The 17,588-nt window shown below is 36.6% G+C and overlaps 1 protein-coding gene across 5 annotated transcripts in view; it reads left to right on the top strand.

Moving 5' to 3' along the window:
- Nucleotides 1–7,452: 7,452 nt before the first annotated feature.
- Nucleotides 7,453–17,588, top strand: part of LOC149805701 (dopamine receptor D2.L-like) — a 61,395-nt gene continuing 51,259 nt past the window's right edge. The window contains exon 1 of one of the 5 annotated variants that reach the window (XM_089950354.1): nt 7,453–7,644. In XM_089950354.1, the coding sequence (XP_089806480.1) occupies nt 7,593–7,644 (52 nt within the window). In that variant the 5' untranslated portion in view covers nt 7,453–7,592. Of the gene's footprint in view, nt 7,645–8,063; nt 8,434–17,588 lie in introns of those variants that run through there. The other 4 variants (XM_089950357.1, XM_089950359.1, XM_089950356.1 and 1 more) reach the window with 4 other exon arrangements.

Here is a 17,588-nt window from a genome sequence, read left to right as displayed (position 1 = left end):
AAAATATACTCGCAACAGGTCTAGCTGTTGTTTATGTGCTTGTTTGATCGGATTAAAAAAATGAGCTTCTATGTCTTCTGGAAGGTATTCACGGAATCTCCCGTCTTCGAAAATTACATATATTATATCCAAGGGGTGTCTATCTAATGTTGAAAACCGGGCTTGGCCTGATCGTAATTGATCTGGAAATAATAAATGCTCGCCGTACACGAGGTCGTGTAGTTCTTCCTTCGTGGTCTCGAAATCCGATTTTTTAGGTTTTGGTGGACCCGGTTCGACCTCGGGTCGTTTTTGTGGCCATCCTAATACTGTTCGAAGAGAGCTGCTATAAATATCCACGGCGTATCCCGGTGTTGAGATTTCAATGACCGCAGACAGCGTTGGTTCGTGCGCGGTCACAGATATTTTGGCTTCCTTGCCGGTGATTCGTTTTATTTGGTGTTGTATCTCATTATTGATTTCTTCGATCTGATAACTCCCAGTGGGTAGCGTAATTGTATCCCAGTCGAATTCGTCAGAGTCGGCTTTGGTTTTCCACGAAAACACAAACGAATTATTTGGCTGCTGACCGCCAAATGATTCCGCTCTGACATTAGGCCAGCTGTGATACGCACTGAGCTTCGACAACGCGATTTCGTTCACGGCAATTGGAGTTCGAAAATTAATGCTGAATTCTGGTGTCGTCGAGGACACTGAGATCATTGTGGTCCTTACCGGCGTTGTGTTTGTGACTATTTGTTGAAGCAGTTCCTGTGGCGTTGCCATCAGTGACATTATTTATTTGTTTAGTTTTCAAATAGTCATTGTACGCATCTGACATTAGTTTGAATTCAGAATCTGATATCAACGCAGCGTCGCTGGATTGCGCGTCTAACGATGATGATATCAGCGATGATAATTTCTGATATGCGGTCGTGGCTGTATTTAATTTTGTCGTGTAATCGTGTAATTTTGTGTTAGCACACGAGGATATTTTTTTTGCTATGATGCCGAAAACTCCTGCCGTGGTTGTGGTCGCACAAACAGAGATCGTGGCAGCGACTACTGCTGTTACCGGAGTGACCGCTGATAGTATTACTCCCGCGGATGCAACAACGGCAGATACTGAATAAACCATAACGTCTAACACTGTTATACGTCTGCGGTATTTTTTTACTTTTTGACTGGTTACTTCGATGACAGTTTTTAACTCAGATTGCCACTCACGGACTTGATTGTATCGATATTGTTGAGCATCTGGCGTCGTTGACATTTATTTAAAAATCGCTGCCGATTTTCAATTACGCGGTCATCAACTCAGGCGTTGCAGCGACGAATTCCAAACACCACCAGTAAGATGTTGATGTTAAAGTATCGTCGGCGGCTTCAAGCATAAATGTTTCCTCGGTTCCGCTGTTTAGTATTACAGTGCAAACCCCGGAATACTTATCGGTGGAATGTCTCCAAGGATATGTTGTGAAGATTTCAAATTTAGCGGCTGAAAACACAGACAACCTGTACACGCCAGTGACCGTTGCTATGTGTTTGATAGTGTTATTTTGTCGTGACCATGTTGCGAATCCCGATAATACCATGAATACGATGTTGGTGATATGCCCGGGAGTAACTCCAGTGGGAACTTTAATCAAACTGGTTTTGTTAACGATCTCAGGAATTCCCGCTACGATATTCTGCTGTGTTTGTTTGATCGTGTTAATGTTATTTTCTATTATCTGAACTTGATCTGAAAAACTTTTTTCCGTTCTGACTACACCTAACCGGGTATTAATCTTATTGATATCGTTGGCGTTATTAGTAAGATTTGGTATGATTTCAGAAAGTTTCGTGTCGACGACTGGAGGAGTTCCAAAGAACTTATCCACGGTCTCATCAGTTTTTGCGAAGTTTCTTTGGAGTCTTTTAAACCCGTTCACGTGAACATCATACTCTGACCGCAGCGTATTTAGTTTACCGTTGACGATGTCCACGTATTGTTTGTTTGACGCATCCTGGTCGGATTCGGGATTCGCTAACGCGGTTATTTTGTTGCCGCTCATGCTGAGTTCACCGGTCATTACGTCGCCGGCTTTTGTTACTTTATCGCTGATTAGGCCAGCAACGTGTTGGTACTGCGTGTCGACGTATTGTTTATTTGCGGCATCTTCGAGACCTTCCGGATTTTTTAGAACGGTTATTTTGTTGCCGCTCATGCTGAGTTCTCCTGTCATTGTGTCACCGGTTTTTTTCACACAATTTTTAATTTCATCGTTGATGTCTTTGATGATTTTGTTCGATATACTTGAATCCCTGATGCTACCACGGTCAGTAAAAACGGGAAAATTACCAGGGACAGCTGTACGAACATTACGGATTAAATCATTCCACTTGATGTTGCTAGTTTTTAGTTTTCCTTGCTTGTCCTGAAAAACAGCAACTTCATCTGGGTCAACTCCGGCTAAATTCAAAAGATTATCGACTTCATCTCGGGTCGCATATTTTGAGAGATCAACATCTGTGCTTGGTTTGACTTTTCTTGTGAAAGGTCTTCCGTAAATATCCACCATTATTCTTATTGCTGTTTTTTAAATGCGAGCATAAAAATGCTAAGCATTTCTCGATGCGGTATATTCATACACTACTTTATGAGGAGACGTTGCTGGATTTCTTGAGATTGCATCAAGAACATTTAAAACCTCGTTCCCACAAATGGGCGGATCAATTAATGTTTGTGTTGGTAGCGTCGACTGCCACACTGGAACATTATAAAATCTGCTGTTGAGAGTGCGAGGCACTCCGCGGACATACTTGAGAAACTCAACTGGCGGTGCTAAACCGTACGAATCAAAATAGATAATTCCACGTGGATCGATCGCGTAAGCAACCCAGTGAGTTCCAGGACCGTCTTTGTTGTCGAGATTGATAATGCCAGTTTCTGGATTATTTGGTCGTTGCGGTAATTGATCTCGCATGAATACACCTCTGAAATGTTTTATACGCAATTTTTTAACAGCATCGAGTAAATCAAAATTAGAAGCTGGAAGCGTCAACGGCGTTAGAATTTTTTTGGATACCATGATGCGGGAGTTCCCGGTAGTCTTAGCCCTGATCCGCGAGCGGATCTCCCCTTTTTTTTCTTATACCCGTGTCCGGTTGCTTTCTTTAGTGCCATTCCAGCTGCGGTTCCAACTGCACCAAGTGCTGCTGCCTTTGCTACGGCTGGTGCTGCCGCGGCAATCAACGCCGGTATTGCTGCGAGAAGAGGAAATATTCCACCGGTTTTGGTCATGTCCTTGATAGCTGCAGCAGAGAAATCAAGTCGGACACCGGTTTTTGCTGTTAGTGCCTTATTAAAATGTTTAAGCTGAGTATTAGTCAACGACAATTTGTTTGGACCACCAACAAGTTGATCTCGTTTTAGTGTTATTGATGTCCCGCACGTGCTTGCGTTCTTTGATTGCAATTTCTTCGTTTGACCGGAAGTCAAGGCGACATTAACATGACTGTATGACATTATATTTCAGAAACTAATCTAATTGTTATATGTTTTTGGAAAACATCACATGTTTTCTACGGGAGCGTCAATAACTCTCATTCGTCCACCAGCACCTTCAAGTAGCATTGCCCGGTCGGAGAGTATAACCGCGACAGCTCTAAAACCAGCAATGCCTGCCATTCTAGTTGGAACAACAGGGGGACCTGCGGCCTCGTTTGCACCAATGATTTCAGGTGGAAACACAGCGACGTTAGCTCGAAAGTAAATATCAACAACAGTTTGTTTAGCCAAATCCATATGCTCGAGTGAAAAGTAGTAAATGGGATACAACGTTGTAAAATCCAACTGTGATATTTGCAGACCAGTGTCGACATTCTGATCGCGACCCATAAATGTCATTAAACGATGATATGCACGAGCAACTTGATTATTCCTAAAATTTATGGTTATGTCTTCGGATGGTTCTTGATGACCGTTTATCCGCAGCGAAACATTAGTGACTCCAAGATTATCAAATATCATGTGATTTCTTGTTTGTTCACCAACTCGGCTGTTATTTTGAAGTGCAATAAAAATGTGACGCGGCGCTGATATTCCCTGTTGTGATGATATATGCCAAGTAAACTGTCCAACGCCAGAACCTTGAGCAGAATCTGTTGTTGTTGTTAACCATGATATTAATGATTTGCCGCCTTGGTCCATAAAAGAAAGTAATCGTTGTTCTTCAGCGAGCGACGGGGACATCACTGGCATCCACAGTGCAAGTTTTGATAATACTACTTTACCGTTAAGTGCTGTCGTGTTAGCAATTGTATCAGCTACTTGATGCCAGAGAGCGTCATTGTCGTCACCTTTTCGGGTGAGTACAACTGAATGCTTGGCTCCAAAAATAACCTTTCGGACATTTCTGCAAAACCCAAAAATGTGAGACAGCGGAATTGCGCATGAAAAATCTTTGCGATTTCCTGATAGCATTAATTTACGCGTAGCAAATCCAAGATTGTGATTAGGATTTGGTGATAGTACTCCGGTTGTATCTCCTGCTTCTCCTGCTGCTCTTATAGGACCTATAATAACGTTTCTATGATCCGAGTTATCAGAATTATCCTTAGCGAACATCATTGTTGGGCCAGCTGATCTAGTGTAATCATCTGAATATCGTGCTAATCCCAAGATTGTTGTAGCAACGTCAACATTATCCTGAATCGTTTCAATTTCGCGGCCATCAATACTATATGAGGCACTTCTAAACAGCGCCATAATACCATTATTAACAAACCCAACTCGGGTATCAGGGTTGTATTCGGTATCATCAGTTTTTAAAATAATACCTTCAAATTCAAGAAATGCTTCCGCGGGCAAGAAATATCTACTTGTGTCTTGGACTTGCAACTCAATTCGGCCCCGTTGATCAGGTGTTCGTGCCTCGTAAGAATAATACTGATAATCGCGTACGGATTCGTCTTTGAGTGTTGGTGCGTCCATGTCGAACGCGGGATCAGATACACGTTTGAACATTTTATATAAAATTATTGTCTTCTAAAACGAAATCCGCTTCCTGATATCAGGCTTGTATTTATTTGTTCGGGTGTTTGGGTTACAAGCTCTGCAAGTTTTTGATTGGCAGCCTGATTTATTACTTTACTGACGTCCGCGGACATAAGTTCAGTACTGGCCAGTTTCACCGGTGGCGGTTTTTTTGATCTACGAGTTAACCGTAACAGTCTATCCTTGATTGACGCGAATGCCTTCCCGGCGAGATCACCAACAGATCCAAGGGCTTTATCCTTGACAACATCAATAGCTTTCATCGACAATTGTTTTGCAATCGGTAACACCTTAGGGGCTATTCTTGAAAACAAACCAGTAACTGTATCACCGAGACCATCTCCGTAGGTTGCTCTGTAGACTGGTAATCGCGAGTTCACTACGCGGACTGGTAACACGCTAGCGTGTCTAGGTTGAGAATTGTGCACGATCATTTTATTTAATTATTGTTTCTCTAACTAAATTTGCTAGTCGCTGTGGTAACCGTCTGCGAGTTCATCAATGAGTCCCCGGTAAACGCCGATATCCATAATGCCACGCTGAAATAGTCTCTGACAGATATCTGCGGCTTCATTTATAATTTCCGGAGAGTTGTTTCCGGCGCGTTTTCCTCCGATGAGAACTTCTAACCGTGATACGTCATTGACGATATTGTCAGGACAGATGTGGTTGTTATATCCGCGACCGGTGTATCCTTTTCCCATTTTTTTCTTTAGTTTTGCTGATGTTTTAACAATTTCATCAGTTACAGATCTTTCCCTCTTTTCTATCTTTTTTACCTTAGAGTCGGTACTCTTTTTCGGTATTCCTTCTTGTAATTTTTCTTTTTCATCAATTAAATTTTTTAATTCATTTTTTAATTCTTTTAGTTTCTCTTTCAGTATTTCCTCTTCTGATATATCGGGGGGGATGGGCAACGAAACAGGAGTGGTAAAATCATCATCAGGAGCGCTAGCCCCCATTTGTTCAGGTGATGAAATTTCAGGCACTGGATCAGGCAGTGTTATTGCGGGGTCTATTTTTAGAGCTGGTGGTTTCTTCTCCTGTAGTCTCGACTGTTTTTTCATTTCCTTTTCCTGTATTTTTTTCTTCTTTTCTTCCTCCCTTTCCTGCCTTTTCATTTCCATTTCCTGTATTTTTGCCTGCCTTTCCCTTTCCTTTGCCTTCATTTGTTGGTCTCTTAGTTCCTTATTAACCCCAATTACGCCAGTTTTTATAAAATTATAGGTATCATCAGTGCTAGATATTCGAGAAATACCTCGGTTTACTTTGTAAACATAATCCCTCCAATCAGCCTGGGTTATACCCGAGGCAGCTCCTGGTTTTAGAAATTCTTGCCGGTTAGGATAATTTAAGACAATCCAAGTAGAAAACTCCTTAAGTTCATCCACGCTAGTAAGTGGAATATTTTTTATCTCAGTAATACCATCTTCGGTAAATTTATTAATAAATGTTTCCTTAGCAACTGTCACTACTCCGGCGGCACCTGGATCAACTACAGCACCTTCATCTGCCTGTTGCTGTTTAAGTTCTTCTATTGCTTGAAGTAACCCTCGTTTTGTTTTGGTAGGGTCAGCAGGATCAGGTTTTCCTACAATTGCAGTTTTAACTTCACCAGTAGCTGCTGTAATAGGCTTAAATAATTCCTCCGCAGATGTTGCAAACTCAACTCGCGCTTCTTGTCTTGCTCGTAATTTTTCTTTAACGGAATCATGGACCGGAATAAATTTTTTAATCGCGGCTAGTCGTTGTCGTGCCAATCTAGTTGTGAGTGCTTCTCCGATATTTGCCATTATTTATTTATCAATGATTTAATTCCGTTAACATAAAAATGTTTTCTCGTAGCAGCAGGGGGGCGCAAACTACACCTGATTTTTCGATGATACCTCACCGTGGAAATTATGTCGGATACGAGTCGGATTTATTGAAGTAACTCGCGTTATATCAGCGGAAATACAAAGCATTTTCAAGACATTTTTTTTGTCTCGTTTTCTGAATAAAAGTGTTATTTCGACGAAATAACGCTTCTATCGAGAATAGTTTCCGTGGAAGGGGTTACTTGTAAAACTGTTTTGGTCTGTTCGCCCCCTCTGCTGCTTGTCGACAAGGCTTGTCCTGAGGTAAGGAGACGACGACATTTTTGATGTTTAATATTCCCTACAACAAAGACAACATACTGTTTTGCAATATTAATGTTTGTAGCTACTGCCCAATTTATGAGTTTTTAGTATTCCTTTAATACGTTGTTTGTCTTCTTTTTTCCCCTTTTCAGCTTAACTAGTTTTTATAACCCTCCGACGGATAAAGGAATATAAGTGTACAAGAAGTCTCATGCGATGACACACAACACACACATATACGCGTATAAACTTTTTCGTACAGTATAAAGACATATATGCTAAATTAATGGGGATTTTCGTGAACTCATGACATAGCGTTGACAAGCTGCCATGCGAATAAAATGATAGTGATTACAATACCTGCATGGTTTTAAGCGTCCTAAGATAGTGAACACAGAGGGACATAAGACTGGATTCAATGAATAAGGTATACAACTATTTGAAGAAAATATATGAGGCCCTCAGCGCTATTATACTTTAATCAGGTCATCCTTGACTTTACCGGTAAGATCTTTTCAACACTTATCACAGTTATGCGGAGTATTATATTTGACTATTTCCTATTGCATCTTCGTCTGTCATCAATAACGTATCTACTAAACCTAATTTATCTGCGTTAGGAATACACATGCACATTTGTACAACTTTTAAAAACTTAAATTCATTTAAATTCATTTTAATAACTAGTACACTATAACTATGATTAACGTACACCATAACATGACAAACTATGTTTCTAACGCTTGGCAGTAAAAGGGATTGATTGCATTGCGGAAGTAGACACTCTCTATTAGGGACAGACCACTTAATGTAGGGCGGGGTGTTTATCTTTTTATCCAGAATATCTTTCTTTGAAGGCAAAATAGTTTTATAAATTTTACATAACGGATATAACAAGTTCTTTCTACTTCAAATCAGAGTAAGAATATATGTAAAGCTACTTTGGATGCAAATAAGCCACCTCATCCTTACCCCCCCCCCTTCAAATATTAATGGTTGATCCCTTAGCGCAGTGATGCAAACTACTTTATCAGAGAAGCAAACGAGTGTTGCGATGACCAATCGATTTCATAAGTACATAGGAAATCTGTGGATGTGCAAGTATACACGTGTACTGAATGTACCATTCCAGTCGTACAGATAACGACTTCTGGAACCAGGATCTTCTTGTGTAGTCCTAATTTACAGCCAGCAAGTAGAACACATGTGATAAGGGCTTCACGGAATGTAAAGATTATACGAGCTCTACTGAAGTTGGGTTATGTTCACTCTAGACATATACCAGTATATTAGGTAAGTTTTTATAAACTTTTAGAGATTTTTGTGCTGTTGATTCCTACTGCATATCTTCAGCTGAACATCTTTATGATCGACTTTACATGTATATATACAGATAATATTTTAATTTAAAATAAGACCATGAAGCTAGGTCACGCTAAGCTTTTAGTTTGTTTTATCCGTCAGTGTTGAGTCACAAGGTGCTGTCCTCATTCACGTGTTGAGTATATTTGAATGCTCTGTTATATTCTCGATAACACCTGCACTCGTTTTTATTAGATAAACTATTCTTCTTATATGTTTGCTGAGGAAGATTTCGTTCCGAATTTTCAATTCTTTAATTTTTAAAATACATATAAATTCTGATATAATACGCATTTTTAGGTATGAATTCTTTGCCTCGATATCTCCCGTGGAGATGTTTATAACAATTTACCTATCGAATGCCACTAAAAAGGAATGCTTTTATATATCTTTCTGGAGTTTCAAATGGTAATCCAGATATGGTCACTTGACTGAGGCTGAAGTTTAGTTTATGAATTCGTGTGCATTAGTTAGATCATTTGATATTTCGTTTCATTAAATAAAATTGACGCATGTAATCTGAACACCTTGAGACTTTTATATTAAAAATGACTGAAAGACCAGAGCAAACGCCGATTGCAGATCCTCAAAGTAGAGTCGGAATTTAACAATAAAAAAGTTAGACATACATTCTTGTATGGTAAAGACATTATGGGAATATTTACGAAGCCTTTGAATTTTTTTCTTTTTATTGAGGTTAGTTATCAGGTGTTCCATGAAAAATACACTTCCTTGATTGTTTTTTTTGTTTTAATTTGTTTTAAATGTTTTTCCCTGACAAGTGGATATCTTTAAATGCAAATAACGGTGTGCAGTTAATACTTTTTTCAAACACACTATGCATGCTAGGTATTGAACCAAATAGTTCCAATTTATTTACTGACTACCTTTGTCAGTATAACGCATATTTTTTTTAGAGCATTCCCATATTCTTTACAAAGTATCTACTGTTTACAATCATGGAAGGGAGGGGGCAATTGTAGGTGTGTATAGCTTGTTAATGAAGTAGTCTAATGACATTTTTGCTGTCCTTGGTTCTCGAGTTTTAATTTCAGGCTCCGTCAATTTGGAATTCAATTTTGTTCTGTGGTTTGGTGCTTTTGTCAGTAGCATGTCAAGTGTCAATTTTGGCGCATTTGATAGAAACGACTGTCCTTCTTTTATGTGTTTTAATTTTGAATTACTTCGGAACTTGTTTAAATTTGTTTTGTGGTTTTTACAAACCTACCTTTCATAGGTCCATGAAAAATGGTTTATAAATTTATTATTGGATGACTTCTATATAATTTTTTTGTGTTGTTATTGCTGATAGTTAGTAATTAAAAACACATGGTAGAGAGGGGGGAGGGAATACAGAGCTGATCGGATCCCTTTCGATATCACTTTGGAGTATCTAACGTTTGTTTTAATTTTGTTGAAATTTGCAGGTTTATTATCATGACCATATGTTATATTATTTGTCGTCTCCTAGTTGGAGTGCAAAACCCTTTTCAGTAAGAATAAGAACCAAACTACAGCAACGGAAGGAAAACAATTGGAACTAAAATCTGACCGTGACTCGAATATTGAAATTAATTGACCAAGAATATAAAAACTGACCACTAAAATATTTTGGCAGAATTATACATTCAGCCTGAACAAAAATTAGGACTAAAATGCTATGCTTACCGTGATAATAAACGTGTATATAAACTATATCGTCAAATAGATTACAATTTGATTGTTTTGATAATAATTAGTCAACACTTTAAAACCATAAAATGCAAGTTCCCACGTAGAATATTTCTTAGAAGATTTTTCAAAAGATATTATTAAATCAGCATTCGACATCTTGACAGATTTGATGCCAGCCAGAAGAATGAAAACGTTATATAGACATGACACAATTTTGTATCATGATATCTGATTAATTTTGCAGATGTACCAACTGATGAATCAATTAGGACATTGGAATATGTTGAATACCTTCGCGAAATGATAATGGTATAAGTAAGAATGGTCAAAACACCATATAAATTATGGATAAAGATATATACATGCTACTACATATGGTGTTTATTGAAATCAGAGGTAGACTGAAAACAAATGCGAATCTTCCAGTAATTTATAAACCAATTGATGCAGTATTGCCACTTAATAACACATAGTCTCTTTCTCGGTGCCAAATGTATGATCGATGATAATTTGATTGAATCAGTGACCTTATAGCTGCCACAAGGACTAGTATCATACTGAAATCATCATGCATCGTCAGCCGCAAACTGTCGTGGTGTAAAAAAATACTGGTATTGGAAATGCTTCTTTTAAAAGATTTATGACAAGGGCCGAATGGCTTCCCGCTGCTGGCGCTTGTTCTGCGGCTAACGATGATAACGATGCGAATTTTAAATGAGCTTTTTTTTCGAGTAGCGATTGACAGGCATAGATACAGGTGTTATATTAATCATTTACAAAAAGACATTCTCACCAGTGGTGACAAACAAATGTCATTTTTTCACTATTATGTAGTATATTTGATCTATATCATATAAATATTGTATTTCTTGTTGTTAAACGCTCCATAATGTTATTTTAGAAATCTGCCAGACCAATATATTATGAGAACAGCAGCAGTTGCTACTGGCACTGCAGGTATATTTAACATTAATCATCTTATCTTATAGATACTGACATTTGAATTGTCGCTGCCGAAACAAAATTAGTTGCTGCATTACCAAATGATGCATTTTGAAAAGATGAAAATATATAGACAACTATATAACGCTAATTAATTAAATCCAACATGGAGAATATGCACAACACAACACAACACAACTTCCAGGACACGTGTTTATAGCATTCAGAGTGCAGCCAGATGTTACTACAAATATGAAAACAATATTATATTTAATAATGCAAATTTATGACGAAATTCGCTACAGTTCACACTGTCCAATATCTTCTGCGGACATCACATTAAAATGTTGCAGAACCAAATAGAGATTATTCAAGAACTTGTATAATGTTTAAAGACATTGTAAATAAGTACACATACCTTGACACTAGCACAAGGGTAAGCAGTTTTGATCTTGCTACTCAGCCAAGATGTTTATGGTATAGTACAGAAGTCTGCAAACTTTCCAGTGCAAGTGCCGCATACACAAATTTACATCTTGTCGCGGGCCGCATAGTTCATTAAGTAAAATAAATAATATTTGAAATAGGAAAAACAAAGGTTTTTCTAAATAACATCATAATTAATTTTCAGTTGTTAATATGTTGTTAATATTTGAAAACTTAAACTTCAAAAGAAGCACATTTATTTGATAAACAGAGTAACATAAACAGAGTCAGTGCGAATGATGACTTGTTCCTATGTCGCATGAAAACCCTTGGCGGGCCGCATGCAGCCCGCGAGCCGTAGTTTGCCCACCCCTGGTATAGTATGTTGTCGGTGGTCAATCTGTCGTGCATCCATTAGGACATGTTTGTTATCCTTACCCCTCCTAAACTACTTCGAGAATAGCCACGGAACTTTAGACGCACATTCATCCCATGGTCTATTTGGTCATAAATGAAAATCATGCCGCTTGAATATCCAATATGGCCGCCACAATGGCCATCTTGAAAATCAAATTATGTTTACCACTACTTATTTGATATCAATGTGGATTTTTCAGTAAAATATTTCTTGTCATGTCTTGTTGGTCTTAAATGAAAATGGGATCGACCTGATTCCATTATGACCGCCACAATGTTCATCTTGAAAATATTGTTATCACAAGTCCATCTGAACATTAAGTCATGCTGTAATGGAGTTTTCACCTGAAGACTTCTTGATTTCTAGTTATCCGGTATGGCGGTCCTTTTGAAAATATATTTGTCGCCATTACCTTGAATGGATGGTCATTACATCATGGGGTTTTGTGAAACGAATTCTTATGATATCATTTATTATTAGTTATACCGATCTGCTGTCCAATATGGCTACAACAGAAGCCATCTTGAAAATATATATTGTTATCACTGAATGGATAGTTGTATCATCGTGATGTTTATACTACACAACCTCCGATGTAGTCTAGTTGCTGTTAATGGTGCCAGGGGTTCCGGATGGCTGAGTGGTCTACTGATCATTTATATATCTCACCTCTGTCCGTGTGAGTTCGAGTCTCCAGAAAACTTGATAGTATCTTCGGGGGATTGGTGGTTCTTCCACGAGTCTTTTTACAGGTTCTTCCTCCACCAAATGTAATGGCCGCCATATGCTGAAATATGGCGTTAAGCCTACTAAACACGAAGACCAACACAAAAATCTTGTTATCACTAATTATCCTGAATGAATGGCATATCAGCATGGGATTTTCATTGAAAGACTAATATGATGTCTAGTTACTCGTAACTGAAAATGATGCCAATCAGACTTCAACTAGGACTGCCACAATGGTCACCTTGAAAATATTGTTATTACTACTTCTCCTAGTTGGCTGGTCATATTGACATTGTGCTTTCAGCCAGTGACTTCTCAGGATAGAAATAGTGTCAGTCTGATATCGAAAATGGCCATTATGACATCCATCTTGAAAATCTTGTTGTCGTTGCTCCTCGAAAAATGTTAAGTCACATCAACCTAGGGTTTCCACCATAAGGATACATATGAAGCCTTCTTGGTCCTAAATGAAATCCGTGCCACGTTGACAGCCATTATGTCCACCACCGCCGCTAGTTTGGAAACCTTATTATGGCTGAAGAATACCAAACATGGTTTCAACAATCCGATGTGAAAAGGAAGAAATGGTCTAATTTTGAATATAGCGCCAGTCAGTTAGAGGGACTCCTGTTGATACTAGCAAGCAGGATGAATAAACTTATAATGAGTATCTGTGACACTGAGGTTACATGGGAGTTTGGGTGGCAATTTTCGATATGGAGATCTCCTAGCTTATACTGCAAGCCATTGTTATGCTGTTATCTTTAGTCGCCTTTGCTTAAAATTAATGCAATAAATGATAAAGATGAATGTTATTGTATAAACATGTTATATATATTATAACAGGTTCTGCCAAAACTCCTATTGTATTAAATTGAAGAGAAAGGAAATATTAAAAAACGATTATTTAAATATGCAGTCAATAACAATGCTATTAAAAGCGACTCAGAATAAAAGATGGTTATGATATAATTATTCTGACTAAAATACAAATAAGGAAATTTATTATTGCAAACAAGAAAACTTAATTTTGAATACGAAATTTCAAAAGCATGCAAAAAATAAGATGGTTCCATTTTTCTCCTATTATTTCTTATTAAAAGCACTGACTGCACAGATGTTAGGAAATATACTACCATCTTACAACATCAAAAGTAACCTTTGGTTTTGGATTATCTACACTTACAAACCCGCTAACACGAATTTAATGCTGTATACTAGCATCAATGGCTTACAACACAAGAAAAGTATATGCCATAAAAACGGTTGCTGTTAGACTTGACAAAAACAATTACAAGTGTCAGATAAATTGAGGTTAATAAAAGTTGCAAATGAATTACAAAGGAATAACGCAGAGACCATGGCGAAGATATACAAATTTTAGGGATACAATTATAGAAACAAAGTGGGTTCTTCCTATGTCACCTCTAGTCCCGGAGACAGCAGGTTATCTTGTACTATAGCTTTCTGGAAAACTTTTGGAAAATAATGGCATCGCCAGGAACAAGAGAAAAGGTCGTCCTTTATTCACTTTTTATCGGGAACACTATTCATAAAATGTAATAAAACTTCTTTGTTATATACTGAATAATGAAAATATAAAATTTGCCATAAAAACCAACAGGTGGTAAAATAGATACAGATGAAAATTTTTGCTTTCTTGCCAAAGACACGGTTTCACAGCATCATACTACTGATATGGTGGACCTGGTATAACAATACTAGAAAAAGTAAGAACAGAAAGGTAATTATGAAACTAATCATAAAACTTAAGCATGAGTTAGATTTAGGCTAATCAAGAAAATGGACTTGGGCTTAGCAGTCGAAGACAAAACGTGTTGAAGAATTACATAAGCCCCTGATAAAAAGTTTAACTCTGCCGCAGATAAATAACAGATAAAATAGATTCAGTACGATAGGCCAATTTGGTTGATAGGCATTAATTTAGTAAGCATAATAAAGGGTATATTTTTACATACTGTGATTGACAAATATAGGAAATATGCATGAGCAACAACACAACACCACTTCAGAATAAAACTGGAAATATTATAGGAAATGCTTTTATATGAATTATAATAAACAAGAAAAAAGAAGTTTAGTGTTAACCGAGAAACTTAATTTTATAATGAAAGTTTTAGAAAATATTGTATGATAGCCATATTGAATCATATCATACGTTGAATGAGGGAAAGGCTGTGGTTGTTGAATATTTAATTGAAGTCTTAAAACTAAATGTGGAAGTACAATACAGCAAAAACACAAAAAAATATTTTAATGTTTGGACAAAAATTAAAAATAAATATAATAATGCAAGACAAAAGAGTATTACAATGACACATAGAGATGCCAGGAAAAATGGAAATAGAAAACTGATTTATCTATGTAGCAACTACGATTTTAAAAGAAAGAAAGAAAAGGGGAAAAAAAGCCGAAATACATAATAGGTGACATGGCAAGTATATCTAAGAAACAATATAAATTTGTTAAATTATGTACTCCAAACTGGACAGAAGAAATTAAAATATTATCAGATATTCTAATTCAAAGTGTAATTGAAATAGAATATTGGTTATATGCTATGAACCTGAATTACAAAAAGCGAATTAAGAGATATTTCGAATTTTAAAAATATAAAAAGTGACTATAAGACGAAATTGAATTTTCTTAAATGGAAAGGGTATGGTTCACAATTTAATTCTTGGCTACACCCGAAAGATTGGTAGAACTGAACCATATAATAATAATAATAATGAGGACTTCGTATAGCGCCCAATCTTTAGAAGCTCTAAGCGCTTTACAACATTAGACAACACCTATAAGATAAAAACATATAATTATATGATTAAAAAAACAAACACTATGAAATTAAAAAACATAAAAAACATGCTGAGAATATTTAAGGTAGGAAACATTATTAGGACTTTAAGTTTGTTCTTCCAGTCGAAATAAGTGAGTTTTGAGAGCACTCTTGAATGTGATCACTGTGTCTTTGTGTCAAAGTTCAGTGGGCAATTCATTTCATGTTGCTGGGCCCTGGTATGCAAAAGAACGCTGTCCATATGACTTTGTTTTCATAGTGGGAATAATGAGTATACGATTGTCAGAAGAGGAGCTTAAGTATCTTGCTGGTGTGTACACATGGGTGAGGTCGGATAGGTATGTTGGACTAGAGTCCGACAGTGAAACCTAGCACAGAGAACAAATTTTGTGTTTGATTCTGGATCGAATGGATAGCCAGTGTAGGGTACAGAGCAGCGGGGAGGTGTGCTCTGATCGTGGTACCCTAAGTATGATCCGAGCAGCTGTGTTTTAAACTTTTTGAAGTTTCTGGAGCAGATATTGAGATGAACCAGACATAATTGAGTTACAATAGTCCAGTCTTGAAAGTATTAATGAACACACAAGTGTTTTAGTGGCATCAACTGAAAGATATTTGAGCCATATGAGGAAAAGTTGAATTGTTTTTTACTTAATTTTTTTAAACATTTACATACTTTGATCCTATTGTCATAATTTCGCTGCACAAACATATGATATACAAGTTTTGTGTGGTACTTTTTCATAGCTATGAGCTTAACTATGTTCGGCTCATCGTCATTTTTTTCTTACGCTCCGGTCTATTATATTCTTCCAGTAGTTCATTATTAGATTCAAATTTATAAGATAAACCAGTCCTTGTTGAATTACCTGACTTACAATTATTACCACTTTCGCACACCTTTTTAATTATCCTATAATTAATCCCAACTAATGCCATTGTTTGGTATACATGTTCCTGTTACAAAATCTTTCTTAAAACAGCTTTTAGGTACAAAAGAGTAATAACGAAAAACTGCTCATTACTCACTTTGTTTCTACAGTTTTTTTTTTCTGCGTGCTCATAAGTTGTAAATTTTCACATTATTTAACTTATCATTATCAACATGGCCATAAACAATATCAACATGAATAATTCCATTTAAGCATCCCCAAATATGTATGTATGTATGTATGTATGTATGTATGTATATATATATATATATATATATATATATATATATATATATATATATATATATATATATATATATATATATATATATATATATATATATATATATATATATATATAAGCAGTGAACAAAAAATAATACTTAAATATAAAATAAGGCTAAAAACTAAATAATAAATACTTAAACTATATTAATTGGAGACTTGCAAGAATTCAATGTAGAAAACTAGAATTAATACATATCATTCGATCACTACAACTTAAAAGCTTGCCATAAAAAGAATAACGAGCAAGCAATTGACCAATAAATTGTAGTTAATTATGGGATTAATCCGTCAAAAACAAACCTCAAAGCACATTCTAGTCATTTTTCGTAATTTGTTTGAGTATGATGAACATCTTGTCATGAATGAATTTCAAAGAGATTAAAATAAACAAAATACACAGCGAAGAATATGGAACAGACGGCTTGAATTCATTGATTGTATGCAGTTTATTATCAATGAATTTGAAATATAGGCATATACTCATCTATTGTTGAATCCCTCTCTATGCACAATGCCAGTAACACGGTGTTGTACAATGAGACTGTGTTTATGATTTTACCATATCATGTCCTCAAAGAGAATAGCCGCAGTGAAGAACACCTAACATATAATGAAATCCCTAATAATATTGGATAACTCCATACCGCAGCATATAGTCTACATAAGGTTATTCAACAACTGTTCAATGTTTAGCGGTAAAGCCATGAAAATCAGCATCACAAATACGTTTCGAAATACGTTTTATAAACAATTAATTGCATTAGTTCTATTGCCACATATCAAGAATAATCCATTCATTTGAATGATGTCACTCTAACTCTTTGTGGGAACACAGAAACAAACCCGGACCTATCGA

Source organism: Sinohyriopsis cumingii, chromosome 2, assembly GCF_028554795.1.
Source record: "Sinohyriopsis cumingii isolate HCF-2022 chromosome 2, ASM2855479v2, whole genome shotgun sequence".
Classification (NCBI taxonomy): Eukaryota; Metazoa; Mollusca; class Bivalvia; order Unionida; family Unionidae; genus Sinohyriopsis; species Sinohyriopsis cumingii.
Note: the sequence above shows the minus strand (reverse complement) of the source record. Positions and strands in the feature narration are given on the sequence as shown.